The sequence below is a fragment of the Schistocerca cancellata genome, chromosome 10 (genome assembly GCF_023864275.1).
Source record: "Schistocerca cancellata isolate TAMUIC-IGC-003103 chromosome 10, iqSchCanc2.1, whole genome shotgun sequence".
NCBI classification, from domain to species: Eukaryota; Metazoa; Arthropoda; class Insecta; order Orthoptera; family Acrididae; genus Schistocerca; species Schistocerca cancellata.
In genome coordinates, this window is record NC_064635.1 from 31738074 (window position 1) to 31758060 (window position 19987).

Consider the following 19987-nt stretch of genomic DNA (forward strand, 5'->3'; position numbering starts at 1 on the left):
ATTCGTTACTCCACATTAAGTTTGTCTTTAGCTCAAAAAAGAGTGTGCACAATGCTGTGATAAATATTTGATAACTTACTCAGTGATATAAGAATGTCTGACAGACAGCACAGTAAAACTTTAAAACCAACTGAAAACGTTGCTCCTTGACAACTCCTACTATTCTGTAGAACAACTTATAATATTGCAATGTGAAAAAGGTGGTGGGTAAGAATTACTAATTCCCATCTACAAAAAAAGCACACAATGCTGACAAATATTCAGTGTGCAGCCACATTTACAAATTAATTTGCAATGTAAATACAAAATTACTCTTCGTACAACATTACAATTTACGGTGCAAATGATCCATGGAACCTGAAACTAACTAAATATTGCAAAAACGTTAGCAACAGTCCTGGAGAGAAAAGGCAGAAAATTTTGTACATCTTTAACTTCAAGACTAAATGAAAAACACACATTTATCTTTCTTTAAATAAACAAAACATCGAGATACTGTGTTGTGCATTCCTGTTGGCACAGCAGGAGAAAATGTTCATGAGAAAGAAGCTTTTATCATGTAGTATGTAATAACTGTTATTATTCAACCTCGATTAGTACTCAGCTAACATCTAAGTCCCTATTAAAACATATCCAAAAGGTGAATTTAAACCTTCAATTTTCATTTGAGTGCCCACAAGCTGCTCAGAGCTTCCTCTATGTTCCTTCTCTATATCACAATTTGTTGTTTTCTCCCTTAACCATTTAAAAATGATTAATAGTTATCAAAGTAATCTACAAAGAACATCTGGCAAAGCTGCATCCCTACAATAACGTAGTTTGTTATTCATTACACAGCCATGCAATTCCTCCCTCATATTCAGTCTACAGAATACGATGTTTGAATTAACAAAATAACTAAACTGATGTACATGGTAGATACTAATGGCAGTGTGCAATACAAAATCAACATTAAGTACTTTACAACACACAATAGGCAATCACCCAATCAAAGATTAAAAGTTACCAGGAAAAGAGGCACAACAACAACAACAACAATAATAATAAGTATGCAATGAAAGCTTAATCTTGTTGACCTAGTTTGGCACTTGTCTTTTAGGCTCATCATTGCACACTACATGCACAGAAATGTTACCTTCAGAGTGTAGAAGACCAGTGCAGGAGGCCGTGGGGACCTGACAGAAGAGTTGTCTAATTCTGACCGCACGGCAAACCTCAGGGGCCCAAAGTCGGTAGCCTGGTTCACCGTCTGGATGCCCACATAGTGCAGCGAGCTGAAGGCGTCCATCTCGAGGCCGCACTGTGCAAACCTGGTCCGCAGCACGTCCTCGGGGGTTTCGTCTAATGCTGTGGGCACGACACAGAGCTTTGTTCACAACTAGTGGACAATGAAAGTAGAACAAAGAAACATAGGGAAAGAATGCTGTGCAGTAGGCCGTAACAACCGTGTACAGAATTCAACAACCAAGTCAGAAAACCCAAAGTAATTCAAGATCACACACTCTTTAAATATATTGCACAACACTACTACTGGAACACATTTTGTCACCGAGTGGAAACTTTTAAGATTGCTTCAATTTGATGAAACGGAACAAGACAGAATGGAATGTCAAACTATTCCACAATGCTTTTCAAAACAAAGCATTCATACAACAGAACGGGCTGAAATGGGATGTCAGCGTCAAGGTTCCTCAAGAAGAAAGTATTGATGTTGACTTTGGTGGGGAGAACAATGTCTTCGCCTGCTGATGTTGGAAGTTAACCAATTTTTGTTAGCACACTCTTGTTTTAATAGTCGGTTTTCTGATTTTGAGCCTTTATTTTAATTATTTTGCTTTTTCTCGTGACACACAAAGTGTTCCTTGGCAATTAGCATACTTTTTACATTGAATGTTCTTCCTCAAGGGAAGTGAAAAATGATTTACGTTTTACAATAACTCAACAGAGCTGACACCTGCAACATATATAAATAGGAACATCAATAGATGAAGCAATTTTCATTAAATAACCATTTTTTGAGTGAAAAAGCCAGCTCTAGTGAAGGAAAATACAATTATTTTTAACATTAATTGCTGGATTGGGGGAAAAAAACAATCGATAAGGTTAGCAGGCTCTATTTACTCCCTTATAAATACTGTTTGTATTTGTGTGTATATGTCCATGTTTTGAAATGATGTTTCACTTCACAGTAGTGCACTATACAAAACTGATCAAGAACATCTGTTATGGAATTTGCTTTGGCCAAAGATAAACTTTATCACTACTAGTTCCTTAATGCTGATACTACCTTCTGACTGGTTTGGTGCTGGTCTAAATGAACTGATGTGTTGACGTTCTGTCTAGTGTGAACACTCCATAATTTGATGTACTGTTGACTGAAGTTCTGTTCACATTCTGTGTGAATTGGCTTTTACCCAGTTTTATGAAGGACATAACTCCAGAACAAAATTTCACTTCAATGTGGACTCTACAAAGAAATAAAACCTAGCATTTCTCAACAGTGAGACCCTCACACTTTATCAGCAACACTTGTATTGACTGAGCTGACCAATCATAGCTCACTGCCCAATTCCAATTTTCTGTTAGGAACAGTTCTTAATGTCAGTCCATAAGTTACGGTCAGTTTGTGCAGACACAGATCGCTGTAAATTCTGTGCGACCACAAAATTCAGTGTGCTGTTTATCTGCTGCCTATAGGCCTGAGCTGGAACTAATCATCTTCAAAGCAGCTAATCTAACTTTAAATCTATTGTAACATCATTACTACACCAGTCAGTGTAGCCACTGTTTGATAACAGAGGAGCAGGCAGTATTTCCTTTTTATCTTTTTGTCCTGAGGGTGAGGGTAAAAAAAAAAAAAAAAAAATCAAGAGGAAAGAAAGGTGTCTTACGCTCAAGTCACATTCTAGATCCAAACTGGAGAGAGAATGTCCATAGGGTACCATGACCCCCTTGCAATGTATAGAAAGATAAGCACAGTCTAGGTCACTTTCTATTTTAGTGGATAACAGTTTTAGACACTTTTTAGGTCACCCTCAGATCCATTAATTACCAATTATCGTGGAGCACATATCATCAGCCAGCAACGCTTCACTTAAAATGACTGTGTTATGGAAATTGAACTTTCCATAACTTTGAAATCCTCTGCAAGATTCCAAGAGATAAGAAAAGACTGAGATGATGAGCTAACCGAAGATAGGCAGATAATATAAATAATACGTATAGGGAACACAAACGCACATAGCGAAAAGCTGTAATGCGTGAAAATTCTCCAGAAGACCTTTATCCAACAGTGGGTGTCAAATGGCTGATGGGATGAATGCGAGACCAACTGCCTTTGTTACTATAATGTACAACATGTTTTTCTGTAACAATATTTGTATTGCGTTCATCCATCCTGATTTGGCTTTTCTGATTTCCCTCAGTTCATTCCATGTGTGTGAAAGGATGGTTAGCAGTTAATGCTGTAGTGTGCTGCATTCTTGTGTGTCGTGTAACTGTAATCACACAGAACACAAAAGTAAGATAGCATAAGATATAAATGGCAGCTTATAAGTATGGACCGACAGGCTGCAGATGTGTAAATTTCGCATCGCTTTAGAAATGCTCACATAAGACAGCTACTGTCATACCTTGTGCACAGGCTGCAATCTTTGCAGCACTTTCTGCTGTTTACACTCTAAGGTTAAAACGTTTAAGACACAGGAAACTCCCATCAACCATGACACATAGACTGATGTGCAGTTTTTCACAGCACAGAACACATCTGTTGCAAACTTTACCACTGTCAGATTTCAGAGCTATATGGACGAGGATCCTCTCACGGGGGCAAGAAGTCATGGGTCATGACTCTGGCCTATGTGAAGAGGAGTGACGAGGACCTCATCCTGACTGTGTGGCTGGAAGAAGGTACGTCATGGCCACGTCATGGATTTTACAAGATGCAGCTTATTCAGGAAGGGCAAGTCTACAACAACAGACATAGCCACATTTATTCAAGCAGTATTGAATAAACTTGATGATGGAAACAAAGTTATTGCCACCTTTCTAGACCTATCTAAGGCTTTTGATACTGTAAATCACTCCATTCTTCTACATAAGTTAGAAACTTATGGGGTCAGAGGAGTGGCATTAGATTTGTTAAGATCGTACCTTGCTGACAGGAGACATGTGTTAAGTTGTATCATACAACCGGGTGACTTATACAAACATTAAGATCATCTTATAAAATTCTGAACTATGGAGTCCATCAGGGAAGTATTATTGGGCCTTTTCTGTTCATTGTGTACATCAATGATATAATAATTCCAAAAAATGCAGACCTTGTGAATTATGCCAACAACATCTCCTTCATAAGCTGGGGCCCTACAAAACAGCTAGCAGTGCAAAATAATATGAAGAACACCAGCCTCATCACAGAATATATGACTAAAAATAAATTGGCATTAAATAAGGAAAAGACAATTCTAATGGAGTTTATGCTAAATTACAAATCAAGACAAGTGGATACTTAACATAAATTCCTGAGTATTATAGTTGATGAACATCTTACATGGAAGGAGCACATCAGCTACACTTGTAAAAAAAATCTTGTGTAATACCTACCTGCTAAAATGCCTTTCTAGCATAATAGCGTCACCAGTCTTAAGACAAATCTATTTTGGTATTATACACTCCCACCTACAACACGGTATTGAGATTTGGGGCGGGGCACCAACAGTATACATGGATAGGGCTTTTAAAGCCCAGAAGAGAGCAGTTACGATAATAGCGAATATTAGTAAATGTCAATCCTGTGGAGAATACTTCATTAAGTATAATATCCTAACAGTGTAATCATTATATGTTCTAAGGAGTACACTGTTTGTAAAAGAAAATATGGAGCACAGTATAATAAATAGTGATATCCATAGTTATAAACAAGGAAGAAAGAGGATTATCACATAAAATTCAGAAATAAAAAAAGCAACCGATCATAATGCATTTTCTGCTGGAAGATTTTTTTACAACAGACTGCCAAATACCATAAAAATGTTAAAAGGAAAAATATTTAAAATAAAATTAAAGCAGGTGTTAATTGCTAAATGTTCGTACTCTATCAAGCATTTTTAATGTTGTATGTACTGACTGACTATGTCCACGACTGTAAAAGTTATTATGGACAAATAAACCATTATTATTATTATTATTATTATTATTATTATTATTGTCTGCCACTTCCAGCCACTCTTCTTCCCATTAACACACAACTCAGCATTGAGGCAATAGCATGCAGGATTGTGGCACGCTGAAGTATCTGGGAACAGCGACACGCCTCCTTGGCTGCTACATCCACCCTTTTGTTCCCCTTAATACTCAGAGCACATAGGGAGCCAGAACAGATGAGGAATTCAGCACTCTGAACACATCTCATTTCCTCCAGTCCCACAGGATTACATATAACTCTGCATCAAAAACAGTAAAGTCTTGAAGCAGTCAGATTTTGAAGACACAATCAGGGAAAACAACAGAGCAGCCAATGCAGTCCACATCTACATCTACAGAGATACTCCACAAACCACCGTTTGGTGCGTGATGGAGGGTACCCTGCACCACTACTCGTCATTTCCCCTCCTGTTCCACTCGCAAATAGAGTGAGGAAGAAACAATTGTCTGTATGCCTCCATATGAGCCTTATTTATCGTATCTTATCTTCTTGGTTCTTATACACAATGTAGGTTGGCAGCAGTAGAGTCATTCAGTAGTCAGCTTCAAATGCCAGTTCTCTAAAGTTTCTCAACAGTGTTTCTCGAAAAGAATGTCACCTTCCCAACAGGGATCCCCATCGAGTTCCCGAAGCATCTCCGTAACACTTATGTTGTGTTCGAACCTACCAGTAACAAATTTAGCAGCCCGCCTCTGAATTGCTTTGATGTCTTCCTTCAATCTGACAGATACCAAACACTCGAGCAGTACTTAAGAATAGATTGCACCAGTATCCTATATGCTGTCTCCTTTACAAGTGAACCACTCTTTCCTAAAATTCTCCCAATAAACCGAAGTCTACCATTTGCATTCCCTACCACAGTTTTAACATGCTCATTACACCTCACATTGCTTTGTAACATTATGGCCAGATATTTAAATGACTTGACTGTGTCAAGCAGCACACTTTTAATACTGTATCCGAACAATACAGGTGTGATCTTCCTACTCATCCACATTAACTACATTTTTTCCACATTTAGGGCTAGCTGTCATTCATCACACCAACTGGAAATTTTGTCTAAATGATCTTTTATCTTCCTGCAGTCGCTCATCTTCGATACCTTACCTTACACTATGACATCATCAGCAAACAACTGCAGACAGCTGCCCACCATGTCTACCAAATCATTTATGTATATAGAGAACAACAGCGCTCCTATCGCACTTCCCTGCATTCCGTTGCTCGAATTCACAAGTTACTCAGATCCTATGGGTGGGACCAAGCAGACCAACTGCCACAGAGCTCAGACTTTGCACTGAGCAATTATCAACTATTCTGATATCTGAAGATGTTTCTCATTACTCAATTAGTAGAAAATAATAATAATAAATGTTTAAGTAATGCAGTAAACTATGTAGGATAATATTTTAAGATGTAAAGACTAAAATAAATAATTATTATGTAAGTCATTGTTCTCGGGCTGCAAACTGTACAGTCAAAGAGTAGTTGTCAGTATCGAGTGTTGCGGGCAGCAACGGGCCGATCGCAGATTTAATCAGGTGCAATGTGTCAGCAGGACTTGCTGGTTTCCTACAGGTACTGACAACCGCATACGTAAAAATCGAGGATCTAGAGCGTTTTTTACTGTTGTCAATATTGACACCTGCAAGACACCAATCCTAAGAATTCCAAGACTTTTGAGAATATTTCAATTTTAAGTTTAAATTTTAACATACCACAAAACATATTTTTTGCATGTGATATAATTACAAATTAACAATTTTTTCCTTACTTGTGCTGTAAAACTTACCTTCTTACCAAATTTCATGACCCTATGTCAACAGAAAGTACCATATATGCTTTGATAAATGAGTCGAAACAACACCCCGGGAGTAGACAACATTCCATTAGAGCTACTGACGGCCTTGGGAGAGCCAGTCCTGACAAAACTCTACCATCTGGTGAGCAAGATGTATGAGACAGGTGAAATACCCTCAGACTTCAAGAAGAGTATAATAATTCCAATCCCAAAGAAAGCAGGTGTTGACAGATGTGAAAATTACCGAACTATCAGTTTAATAAGTCACAGCTGCAAAATACTAACGCGAATTCTTTACAGACGAATGGGAAAACTGGTAGAAGCTGACCTCGGGGAAGATCAGTTTGGATTCCATAGAAATGTTGGAACACGTGAGGCAATACTGACCTTACGACTTAGCTTAGAAAATAGATTAAGGAAAGGCAAACCCACATTTCTAGCATTCGTAGGCTTAGAGAAAGCTTTTGACAATGTTGACTGGAATACTCTCTTCCAAATTCTAAATGTGGCAGGGGTAAAATACAGGGAGCAAAAGGCTATTTACAATTTGTACAGAAACCAGATGGCAGTTATAAGAGTCGAGGGGCAGGAAAAGGAAGCAGTGGTTGGGAAGGGAGTGAGACAGGGTTGTAGCCTCTCCCTGATGTTATTCAATCTGTATATTGAGCAAGCAGTAAAGGAAACAAAAGAAACGTTCGGACTAGGTATTAAAATCCATGGAGAAGAAACAAAAACTTTGAGGTTTGCCGATGACATTGTAATTCTGTCAGAGACAGCAAAGGACTTGGAAGAGCAGCTGTACGGAATGGACACTGTCTTGAAAGCAGAATATAAAATGAACATCAACAAAAGCAAAACGAGGATAATGGAGTGTAGTCGAATTAAGTCAGGTGATGCTGAGGGGATTAGATTAGGAAACGAGACGCTTAAAGTAGTAAAGGATTTTTGCTATTTGGGGAGCAAAATAACCGATGATGGTCGAAGTAGAGAGGATATAAAATGTAGATTGGCAATGGCAAGGAAAGCGTTTCTGAAGAAGAGAAATTTGTTAACATTGAGTATAGATTTAAGTGTCAGAAAGTCGTTTCTGAAAGTATTTGTATGGAGTGTAGCCATGTATGGAAGTGAAACATGGACGGTAAAGAGTTTGGACAAGAAGAGAATAGAAGCTTTCAAAATGTGGTGCTACAGAAGAATGCTGAAGATTAGATGGGTAGATCACATAACTAATGAGGAGGTATTGAATAGAATTGAGGAGAAGACAAATTTGTGGCACAACTTGACTAGAAGAAGGGATCGGTTGGTAGGACATATTCTGAGGCATAAAGGGATCACCAGTTTAGTATTGGAGGGCAGCACGGAGGGTAAAAATTGTAGAGGGAGACCAAGAGATGAATACACTAAGCAGATTCGGAAGGATATAGGTTGCAGTAAGTACTGGGAGATGAAGAAGCTTGCACAGGATAGAGTAGCATGGAGAGCTGCATCAAACCAGTCTCAGAGCTGAAGACCACCACCACAACAACAACAAATAAGTTCGGAAGTATCAAAATTATGTGACATAAATTATCTTATCTTTTGATTACAGTGACATAGAAGACGAAATTTTTTACACTATCAAGGGACAATATACCTTAGTATGTGACAAATTTCAGCTTGGAACATCTATCCATTTCTGAGAAGGAATCTTAACAGCCAAAGAGACAGACGGATGGAGAAACAGACAGACAGACAACAAAGAGATTCTACAAGGGTACCATATTTACCGATAGGGGTATGGAACACTAAAATGTGTTGACACCAGCTTTACCTTTTTGTTTTTACTGAAAAATCTACTTAACATAGTACTCGTATTTGCTTATACAAGCAACTAAATGTTGCATATTTCTGAGCACATCTCTTGTCTCAGCAGCACTGAGGTGACGATACATTGAGTCTTACAGAGCTCTGAAACTCACTCTGCTGCAGGGGCCTGGTGTGTCGAGTTTCATGGAAGATGATGACAGACGGTCCCAGGGAGGGCATCGACGCTCCCCCCAGGGCGCGCAGCTTCCCACTGACCGCCTGGAGGGCGGTGGAAAAGTGCTGCGAGTAGGCACGTGATGCGGAGCCCAGGAAGACTAGCATGTCGCTGTGCAGGCGCTCGGCCCGCGTCCGGAAGATCACAATGTCCGAGACAGCCAGCACCTGTGGAGAACCGCAATTTGCCTCAACAGTACACACTGCTCACTTCATGTATGTAATTAAATTTCTTGACAGTGCTCCTAGTCTGGTTAAACTTCAAAATGGACATTTAATTTGTGTATTAATTTACTTTTAGAAAGAGAAAACATTGGTCAAAAACACATTACTCTGATGGACTACTGCCACTACTTACCTCACTGGCGGTCACAGCATACTCATATTTTAACAAGTTCACACCACTGCTGCAACAATTTTATATAATAGCCTCCTAATAAGAAATCTCTTCACCCTGTGCGATCACACTTTATTACTAATGTGGATAGTGATTAATTCACTCATTCACACATTGTATTCCATAAATATCACAATGGAGGAGGGTCTTCATTAAATAATTCTTATTCCACACTTCTGCAGAAGAAATATTTTTTTGACCTCAGAAGACTGTTTTAGAAGATTACACAATGAATTAAATATTTGTAGACTATACTAACAATCCTCTCAGTATGTCAACATGATGAGAGCCACTTCCAAGTATCAATACAGAACTGAGTATTTCTGGTTAACTTACTCGTGTAGTGGTGGTTACAACCCATCTGCATGCCTAGGAACTTTAAATGTGGAATTCCACATGGTGTATGCAACTGATCACTGCTTATAGCATCTGTTATGTAATTTTTATTTGTTCTGTATTACACAGGCTGTTTGCTTTGAACCAGTTGTAAGCCTGTTGCATTAGTCTCATTTGTTATTTCATGAACTAGTACAGATACAGTACCATATAAAGATGGCTTGGAACCAGGCACTAAAAAATTTCAATAATGATTGAAACAACACAGTGAGTTAGTATAGGGCTAGTAAGTCATTTGTCCAAGGTTAATTTTGCTCTCATCTATGAATTGTCAGTTACTACAGTGACAAACGTATATATTAACAAAGAGGGACAGGACAGGACAGGACAGACAGCCTTGTTGAAAGAACCATTGTGTTTCCTGTCGGAATAGAGAGTGAAATGATGTTTATACCAAAGCATAATTAGTAACTGGTGCTCCTGGAAACCAGAAGAAGAAGATCAAGTACAAATAGTTCTCAGGTTATTAATTAACATACAAAAACCTACAATCCAATCAATTTACATCCAAAGTTAAGCATTTAAAATATCAAGTAATTCTGCATATCATATGAAGAAGTTCAGTTTCTTGGTGATATTCATTGGTTTGCTTTCCCAATTAAATGATTTGAAAATCTCAAACTTAATTTTTGGTACTGTCAAACAATGATTTTTATTGTGTCAAGTAATCAGATGGTTGCATTAGACTACTACACTGTAAAAGTTTGATTAAAAAAAGTACAAGAAAGCATACAATGTCGTCATACCTTAAGGAGGAGTCGTGTTCTCCTGTTTTCATCCATGCCCGATCCTCCCAGCAGCCCCTCCGTATCGAGGCAGATGGCTGTGCCGGAAGGCTCTAGAGCTGCCCACACCCCCATCGTGCAGGAGTCCTGTCCTTCCGACGTCCGAAATGCTTCTCGACCACAGAAGAAGGTGTGGTTTAACGTGTGAGATTTGCCATCTCCGGCATTTCCCAGGACAGACACTACCTTCAGTCTTGCCTGAGGACCACAACCTAATCTGCCGGCCAACTGTTCAGCGGACGTCACCTAACAGACAATTTTTGCAATGAAAAGCAATCTGAGCAGACATGGCATACAATAAGAAAAGGAAATATCTTAACAGAGCAAGTTTGAAAACAAACATGAAAATCAATTGCAATAAAACTAAAGTATTTATAAACAAATACAAAAAGCAAAATCAAATTTTTAGATGAAACCTCCAAGGCTTTCAAGATCAAAACTGATGTAAGACAAGGAGATGGACTGTGCCCACTGTTCAATTGTGTAGTGCAAAAGTTAATCAGGAAAAATTAGAAAAAGTAATTTTAAGGAATCATAGCTGGGAGAAAAAGGAATAATCAGAGAACTAATTGATGGGCTTCTGAAGGTGACCTTGCTATTTTAGCTGAATCTATACAAGATGCAATAATGCAGATGAATTTCCTGCAAGAGAGCTTCAAAAGCAAGACTATGTATAGCTTCTGGGAGAAATAAACAGAGTATATGACAGATGCGAAGGAGGTACCGAAATACACGGAAATTGATTATGGAAGAATAAAAATGGCTACAAAATTTAAATATACGACCAAATGCTTTGGAGAAAGAAGCTAACTTACCAAGGGCAAGGAAAACGGAAGTGGCTTCTCGATTAACAGAAAACCTGTATAACAAGAAATTTTTATGCATAAATAAAATAAAATGTAAATGTTGTGTGACTAGGGCCACCCGTTGGGTAGACCGTTCGCCGGGCGCAAGTCTTTCGATTTGATGCCACTTCGGTGACTTGCACATCTATGGGGATGAAATGATGACGATTAGGACAACACAACACTAGTCCCTGAGTGGAGAAAATCTCTGACCCAGCTGGGAATCGAACCCGGACCCTTACGACTGACAGTCTGTTGCACTGACCACTCAGCCAATGAGGGCATATGCATAAATGCTAAATTCTGACACTATGACACTGTCTTTAGACCAGAATGCCTTTATGCTGTAGAATGACTTTATGCTGCAGAATGCCTTTTGTTACAGACAGACAATTAGGTGTAATAAAAAAGAGAAAAAGGACAATAATCAGGGAAATCTTGTGACCAAAATATGGCAAAGGGAAATGGCTATTCAGAAGTAATAAAGAAATTTATGGAAGAACTGAAAATTTTTTGACAAAATGAGGAAAAAAGAATTTTTAATTTTCCTTGATAGAAACCCAAAAAACATCAATGACATAGGTCAAAGACATTAAAACAGAAAACGGAAATAACAGAGGAAGAAATACAAGAAAGAAAACGTTCAGGGCAAAAGTAAAAAGTTTCATGGGCTTCCAGCATAAAACAAAGGAAGAGTCTAATCCTATATAGGTAGAAGAAAGAAAGAAAGAAAGAAAGAGAGGAGAGAAGAAAGAAGACATAATTATTTTATGTGGTCCTCAGTAGGAAAAAATAGTGGTGTAATCAACACATTGAAATGAAGATCGTACAAATTACCAATGGGGCCTTGGAACCCTTTGATGAGGTTTTGTACTTGAGGAAGTTGTGCACAATGACTGGACTAACAGAGAAAAAAAAACAGGACACTAAAAACGGCTGAAAATGTTTTTCATTAAATAAATAAGATTTTCAAAACCAAGCTTGTCATGTGTCTGAAAACGAAAATGTATCAACAGTGTATCTTACAAGTTTTATATGTGGAACTAAGATCTTTTCTTGAATATCTAAGCTAGTTTTATGCACAGTGTTTTGCAGTTACCTATTTTCATTCATTGTCTGAAATCATCCTTCCCATTGTTTGTATGTTGATTTTTATGTGTAATCTAGTCCGTTTATTTTTCAGTTACTTTACTTTTTCCTGGATAAACTGCATTGCCACACGAACACAGGCAAAGAAGTAAGCCCATTTACTTCGCCAACAAAACAGGAAAACCTACCACAACTTCAAAACTATGACATGTTGTATATTGTGTAGCATAACAGCTACCAAAACAAGAGGACAATAATATAATGTAAGTTAAAAATAAATAGAACCCACTGATGATAGCACAAAAGTGCTGAAACATGTATGGGTGAAACAAAAGAAATAAGGTGTATTGCATAAGGCGGAACTTCTCATCCCATTTTCTTAGCAAGCACGGAGACAACAAGAAGAACTGCACCACAAGATGATTATTTTCCTGATTTGTTTCTTAAATCTTCTACTGCAATTTGTAGCTTCCTCATATCTCCCTTGTTACCACAGTCTATCTAATTTGGTCTTCATAGTTTTATAATTTCTCTGTCATTCTACCGATAATTCTGTTTACTGTGGTCCTGTTTTTAACACCCAAAAACTGAGATGCATTTCTTCCTGATTTCACTCATTAATAGTTCCATTTCTATGTACGCTGCTTCATTAGAAACTAGTTTCCAGTGTCCAATTTTTGGGTATTTTTTGCTTAAGCATGTTCTGCTTATCATTGTTTCTATCTTGAAGAATATGTCTATTTTAGCAGTGTTAGTTTTTTCAAAAATGGCCTCACTCAAATATGTTATTTCTGACTGTGTAAGTGTTTTTAGCGATTTAATTTTGCAGCTGGTCATAGGTCTTTTTTGTTGTATGTACTTTATTGATATATTGTAGTTTCATCAGTTTGTTTATTCTATTACACCAAATGTGTTTTTCATTGAAATCATATGTTATGATATCGCCAAAATATTTAAATTTTATTACAAATTAACAATTCAGTCCCACGGCTATGTCAATAATTTTTGTACTTTGGCATCTGTAGACAATGACTTGATCTACATTTACAAACATGCTACACAAACCACTGTATGGTGCACAGTGGAAGGTATCTTGTACCATAGCTTGTCATTCCCTTTACTATTCCACTCACCCATGGAATGAAGCAAAAACGACTGACTGTACGCCTACGTATGAGCCCTAATTTCTCTTATCTTGATTTCATGGTCCTTGCATGAAACGTATGCTGGCGGCAGTAGAATCATTCTACAGTCAGCTGCAGATGGCAGCTCTCTAAATTTTCTCCACTGTTTCACAAAAAGAAAGTTCGTCTTCCCTTCACGGATTCTCATTTGAGTTCATAGAGTATTTCCACAATACTCTCACGATGACTGATCCCAAAGGTAACAAATCTAGCAGCATGCCTCTGAATTGCTCTGGTATCTTCCTTTAATCCGGTCTGATGATGAACCCAAACACTCCAGCAGTACATGTTCTATATGTAGTCTTCTTTATTGATGAACTACACTTTACTAGAATTCTCACAATAAAGCAAAGTTGACCATTCGTCTTTCCTACTACCGACCTTACACGTTCATTCCACTTCATATCTCTTAATGATGTTGCTGTGCCAAGCACGAAACTAGTCATACTGTATTAGAACAATAAATGATTTCTTTTTTGTTACATTTTTATACATTTAGAATAATCTGCCATTCATCATACCAAATAGAAATTCTATCTACGTCATCCTGTATCCTCACAGAGCTACTCGACATCAAAATGTTCCCACACATTACAGTGTCATCAGCAAACAGTCATAGATTGTTGCTCATCCTGTCTGTCATATCATTTATATAAATAATGAGAGCAGTCCTATAACAATCCCCTTGGGTACTCCACCAAACACGTTTTTTTCTGATGAACAAACGCCATCCAGTACAACAAACTGAGCTATATTGCTTAAGAAGTCTACGAGCCACTCACACACCTGAGAACCTACTCTTGTATGTTTGAACCTTCATTAACCAGCCACAGTGGGGTATCACGATTTCTGGAAATCTAGGAATATGGAATCTGCCTATTGGTCTTCATCTGTGCTTCGTGTGGAAAGAAGGGAAATTCACATGCATAATGTTTTTTAAATCCATGCCAATTTGTGGGCAGAAGTTTTTCTTTCTCAAGGAAATTTATTATATTAAAACTCAGAATAATCTCAGAATTCCACAAAAAACCAATGTTACAGGTATTGGATGGAGAGAACAGCAAAAATGGCTTGAAGTTGTTGCACTAAACTTAGTAAGTTTATCAAAAATTAATTTTAAATTTAAATATATGGTATATTAGTACAAAAACCATTCAAAAACTGACAGTCGCTAATTAAGCAATGAAGAGTTCTTGTTGGGAATTTCTAGGGAGACACAGGAAAACAAGCAAGTGACTCAGGGAATACTCTGGATTGGAAGGCATACTTATTATTGCATTGAAAGCAGAATTAAGGTGGGTGGGATATGTGGTGAGCTAAATGGATGGTAGATGGGCTAGGGAAATTCTTTTCTAAACTTTAAGAGATAAGGAAATTTCTAAACTACTTCATGGGACCAGAATGAGAATTTCACTCTGCAGCGGAGTGTGCGCTGATATGACACTTCCTGGCAGATTAAAACTGTGTGCCTGACCGAGACTCGAACTCGGGACCTTTGCCTTTCGCGGGCAAGTGCTCTACCATCTGAGCTACCCAAGCACGACTCACGCCCGGTCCTCACACACAGCTTTACTTCTGCCAGTATCTCGTCTCCCACCTTCCAAACTGTACAGAAGCTCTCCTGCGAACCATGCAGAACTAGCACTCCTGAAAGAAAGGATATTGCGGAGACATGGCTTAGCCACAGCCTGGGGGATGTTTCCAGAATGGTTTTGTGGTATCAAGAGCTGCAGTCTGGTTATAATTTTGAGGTATTGTTGGTTTTTATTTTGTGGTATCGACAATTCCTGTTGAGCTATGTAGGTGTAGGGAAGTGACAGATTCCTGTAGATATTGTGAGTGTAGTGGAATGTGGGAATTGTGTGTTTCTTGTCGTCATTTTGTGTGTTTAAATTTAGTTTGTTCCCACCCAAAAACTCCCAATTTCCCAGCTAATCCTGTTAGTTTGGTTATATTTTTGGAGGGAGATGTGTTTCTTGTTTTTATACGTTGTTGTGTTTATCTAATGACGTCATAGGTGTCATATTGGAGACATTGAGAATGGTCATTTCCTCCATACTGGTGACGTCATGGGTCAAAGCAGATATGTGGAATCGGACGCTTCTGTAATCTTTTATGATCTGCGTAAATAATTACCTTTTTATGATCTTTATTAAATGGTATGGCAAACTGCAGTTATGTAATGTGAGTGATGCTGTATTAACCTTAGGGGCATAACAGTCACTAGCTATACTATTTCTGTGAGTTCTATTGGAAAATTTGATACGAAAACAAAATTAAGCAATTGTTTTTCTTCCTCAGCTAAAAGCTAACAATACGTCATACTCTTCTGCTTAGTGAATGAGAAAAATGAGACAAATTTAAGAAGAGGGAAACTACAAAACGTACAAATAAAACAAACACCACGCAAAATGAATGTAGGGAAAAAAGGGGAATGAATGTACCAGAGCAAAGCCAAACTTTATTTCCTTAAAAGAAACAATGTTCTATTGGTAAAGGCACAGCCAGTGGCATGAAAACCTCTACCAAATTCAGCACAAAAGGAAGTCTGTGTGCGTAAAGAACTGTTTGAAAGTTATGTTGGCAACATTTTATGCTCTGTAAAACCGACTGAAATTTCTGAGACACATATAGAAGGGAACAAACTCATGAATTGAGAATTTGTTTTTAAATAAGCACCCAATATAAAAAATACATACCACCTTTCTTAAAAATGAACTGAAATTTATTCGTTATCAAAGCCTAGTGATATGGGGGAAGATCAACTCAAAAAAGGACAGATTTCCTAAAAAATTGTTGTATTTGGGAAATACAATATCTGCATTTTCCTCAATTCTCTCAATTATGTTATGCGAGCGACACACACATTATACAATTCTGTTTATTTCACATGGACTTAAAATAAAACTATTTAATTAATCTGTATTTCATTGTGACTGTGTAGGGAAAAAAAGCTTTATGTCTAAAGATTATTCAAGAACAGAAATACTTGATTATGTTTGAGAAGAGATTTCATACATCTTTTTTCTGTTACATGAGTGCCAGTTTTGTTTTTCTAATACTATTCGCGATGTGGTACAAGTAAACTACACAAAATACAAAGTAAAATTAAGCAAACCTGATCAGTAATAAGGTTATTTCACTGAAGCCTAGCATTTACTTCATTTAAGTTTATTCACGATTAAAAAGACAAATGTGAAACTATCAACTAATGGTATGAGTGGCAGTGGAATGATCCAGGTGTACATGATACTTGTGTACATGAAAGGGAGGCAGCAGCATAATGGGCGAGCAATAAATGAGGGAAAATACTTCATGAATAGTGTCAAACACTTAAATGTCACACACTAAACTACAAACAAAATATTGTTTTACTCACATTCATACAAATATGGTAAGGACAGTTCTGGTAGGACATAAATAATTAAGGAGTAAAGGAGACCCCACACACAGTTCATTCTGCCACAGCTGGCAATATGTTCCTCACAAGTTGTCTAACAATTATCGATACTCCACAATGTGATGAGTTTTATGCCATACGTTTCAACTGCTGGCTGATGCAAACAAGGACTTTGATACATAATGTAATGCACCTTGAGTGTTACATTAAATGCTTATGTTTTTTACATATTCTGTAGACAAAACAATCCAAGAGGGGACAAATTCTTCAAGGTTTGTGTCATTCCTAGGAACATTTTTCCTCATTTCTGATTCACCCTGTACATGAATACATAGAACATAGTATATAAGCCTACTTTTATCAATAGCAACAGAAGACATACAAACATTCACTACTGTACACACCTCCTGAATAACTGTAAGTCTACTGTAGACACATCACATGAACACATTGTTTACCTGGGTCAAATGATGAAATGAGAAAACAAAAAGAGGATGATACAAAATTACAGATACTCTCACAAGTTGATTGCCAGGAATATGCTTACGAAACAACGCAAACATTGCTAACAGAAACTGAACTGGTATCTTAGGTTTTGTATTTAAACAGTTCTTTTTTAAATAACGTAACTCAACATAATTCTCACCTGAAGATTTTCTTGGTCGTCGATGAGCAGGAAGCTGTTTCCGTTTGTGGCATTATCGTCGTTCTGCGATCCTAATTTTAAGCTCGTAAACTGATTTGTGATGGTGACGCCGTCTGTTCCGGGATGATACAGTTTTATGCTATCGTGGTTAACCGTGTTTCCCACTACCTGAGTTTCAGAGAGACTGTCATAAGACTGCATGATGGCCGGTAGCGGGCCTCGCCTTCCCTGTAGCGCCATCGACGGCTTATTTACAAACACATCCATGTGCCACCGTCAAAAACAATAGGCGGCTTGGCGTGCAAGGACTGTAACTTGCACAACAGAATTCCTGGCACGGAACCAGCCGCACCAAGACACTTTCACTAGTGACGACACCTCTCAGAAATAACGCCACTAACTGACCACTTCTCAAGCACCATTGAGTTTCAAGTCTTTCTGAACTGTCTAAAGCGCAGTAGCCGTAAGTTCCACCTTATCAAATATTACTTTTATGTTGCGCAATAATTTGTCGCTAGTATCCTGTCACCTCGCGATTAAGCATCTTTAGATTGGTTTGGATACTTATGAAACTTCTGGTCACGACAGGTTAAACACTATCTTCGAATTAATTTAATAATCAAATTTCTTTATTTGCGACTTGTGTCCGATCATGTGTTTTTGAATAACTGTGGCGAGAAAAAGAAAAATAACACGGTGTTTCAGATCGACATGAAAATCGACCGTAATAGTGGATAAACAACGATATAAATCGCAATTTTTGTATTAAGTGTGTACGAGAGAATAATAAAAGGTGAAATAAGACGAACAGATGTTTTCTGCAGTATTGAAGCTTGTGAACTACTTTCAAGTGAAAATACACCCATTACCAATACAGAGATGTGAGAATCTCAGGGCTGTTTTTGTACTGATGTGACATCATCAACTTATCTGTTGCGAACGTATTTCGCATTTGAGGGACGTGTCTGCTTAAGTTCAGGAATACAAAAAATATGGAATTTGTCTTTAGCTATTTGAAGCTCATATTCAACAAAATGCTAAATATATTTCCCTGATCAAAGGAAGCTTTTCATCAGATAATGTAAACCAGCAGAAAGAAGACTGTGTCATGCCTGTGGATCATTCATGAGATGCTAACAAAACAAGAATTTTCGAGCTGTCAGCCAATCCACTCGGCATTTCCGCTCTCGCGCTATGGCGCCAAATCGAGCAATCGAATTCACTGATCGAGATGTGATTACACAACAGGTCTTGTCGTCGCGAATAGTTACGTTTATGAATCTGACAATATTAATTGAATGACAATTGTCCACAAACATTTATATAAACTTACGAATATCTTTTGAGACTTTATTTAATGACCAACTAAAAAATGAAAATGATAATATTTATGATCGTATTTACGGCTGAGATATACAAAATAAAGTAAATCTGGTAAAAAGGCGAGCTGGACGGCCACAGCACGACACTTTAATGACATCCTCGAGATCAGGTAACTACGGGTAAACGTACGTCAGGGCATTCCATTAGGAAAACTTTGCGTATTTGGAGATAACGTTGTACGCGGAGGAAAAAATGCATTATTTTACGATATCGTCTGCTTATTTGGTTTGTTTTGTTGTAGGGCGCAAAAACAATTAAGGTCAACGCGCCCATACCAGAACTTTAGGACACTAACACGGAAAAGGAGTTAAAAGCGACTACACGTTAAGTCCAATCGATGGAAGGAGAGAGAGCTAACAACAAGAACTTCCTTATGGAGGAAGGTCCACAAAATACACTGTACATGCAACAGAGGTCCAGCACTAAGGATTAAATGTCCTTCGCCATATTGCTACGACGGATAAAAAGTAAAGCCGGGTTCAACAAAAGCGTCGCCACAGCTAGTGGCATATTGCAGTCGCATTGCAGCTGGATGTGTGAACTCGCAGTTTTTAGTGGCGCAACGTAAGAGACGCAACTTTTGTCATACCACAAAAAGTTCAGCTTGGTTGTACTTTGTTGTTCCACTTTCCTACTATCACAGAGCCCTGGCGACAGTACTGCGAAACACGCGCATTCTGTCGCCGATATCGTGCAGTGATTGCTCCTGTACTCCATTCGATTTCGATGTGGTTTTGTTTTATTTCTGAAAAAAGTGAAAACAGTGGTCGGCAGTTACAATTTCACAGCTTTTAGAACTACAAGAATAGCAGCTTATGTGTGATATTGCCGGCCGG

General features: G+C 38.0%; 1 protein-coding gene across 1 annotated transcript in view; it reads right to left on the reverse strand.

Moving 5' to 3' along the window:
- The window catches only part of LOC126106457 (zinc finger FYVE domain-containing protein 1-like), a 113793-nt gene extending 95375 nt beyond the window's left edge, over positions 1-18418 (reverse strand). The window contains exons 1-4 of the mRNA XM_049912744.1: positions 17769-18418; positions 10566-10850; positions 8966-9194; positions 1136-1347 (exon numbers count right to left, since the gene is read on the reverse strand). Coding sequence (XP_049768701.1) covers positions 1136-1347; positions 8966-9194; positions 10566-10850; positions 17769-18035 — 993 coding nt within the window. The 5' untranslated portion in view covers positions 18036-18418. The remainder of the gene's footprint in view (positions 1-1135; positions 1348-8965; positions 9195-10565; positions 10851-17768) is intronic.
- Positions 18419-19987: the final 1569 nt, after the last annotated feature.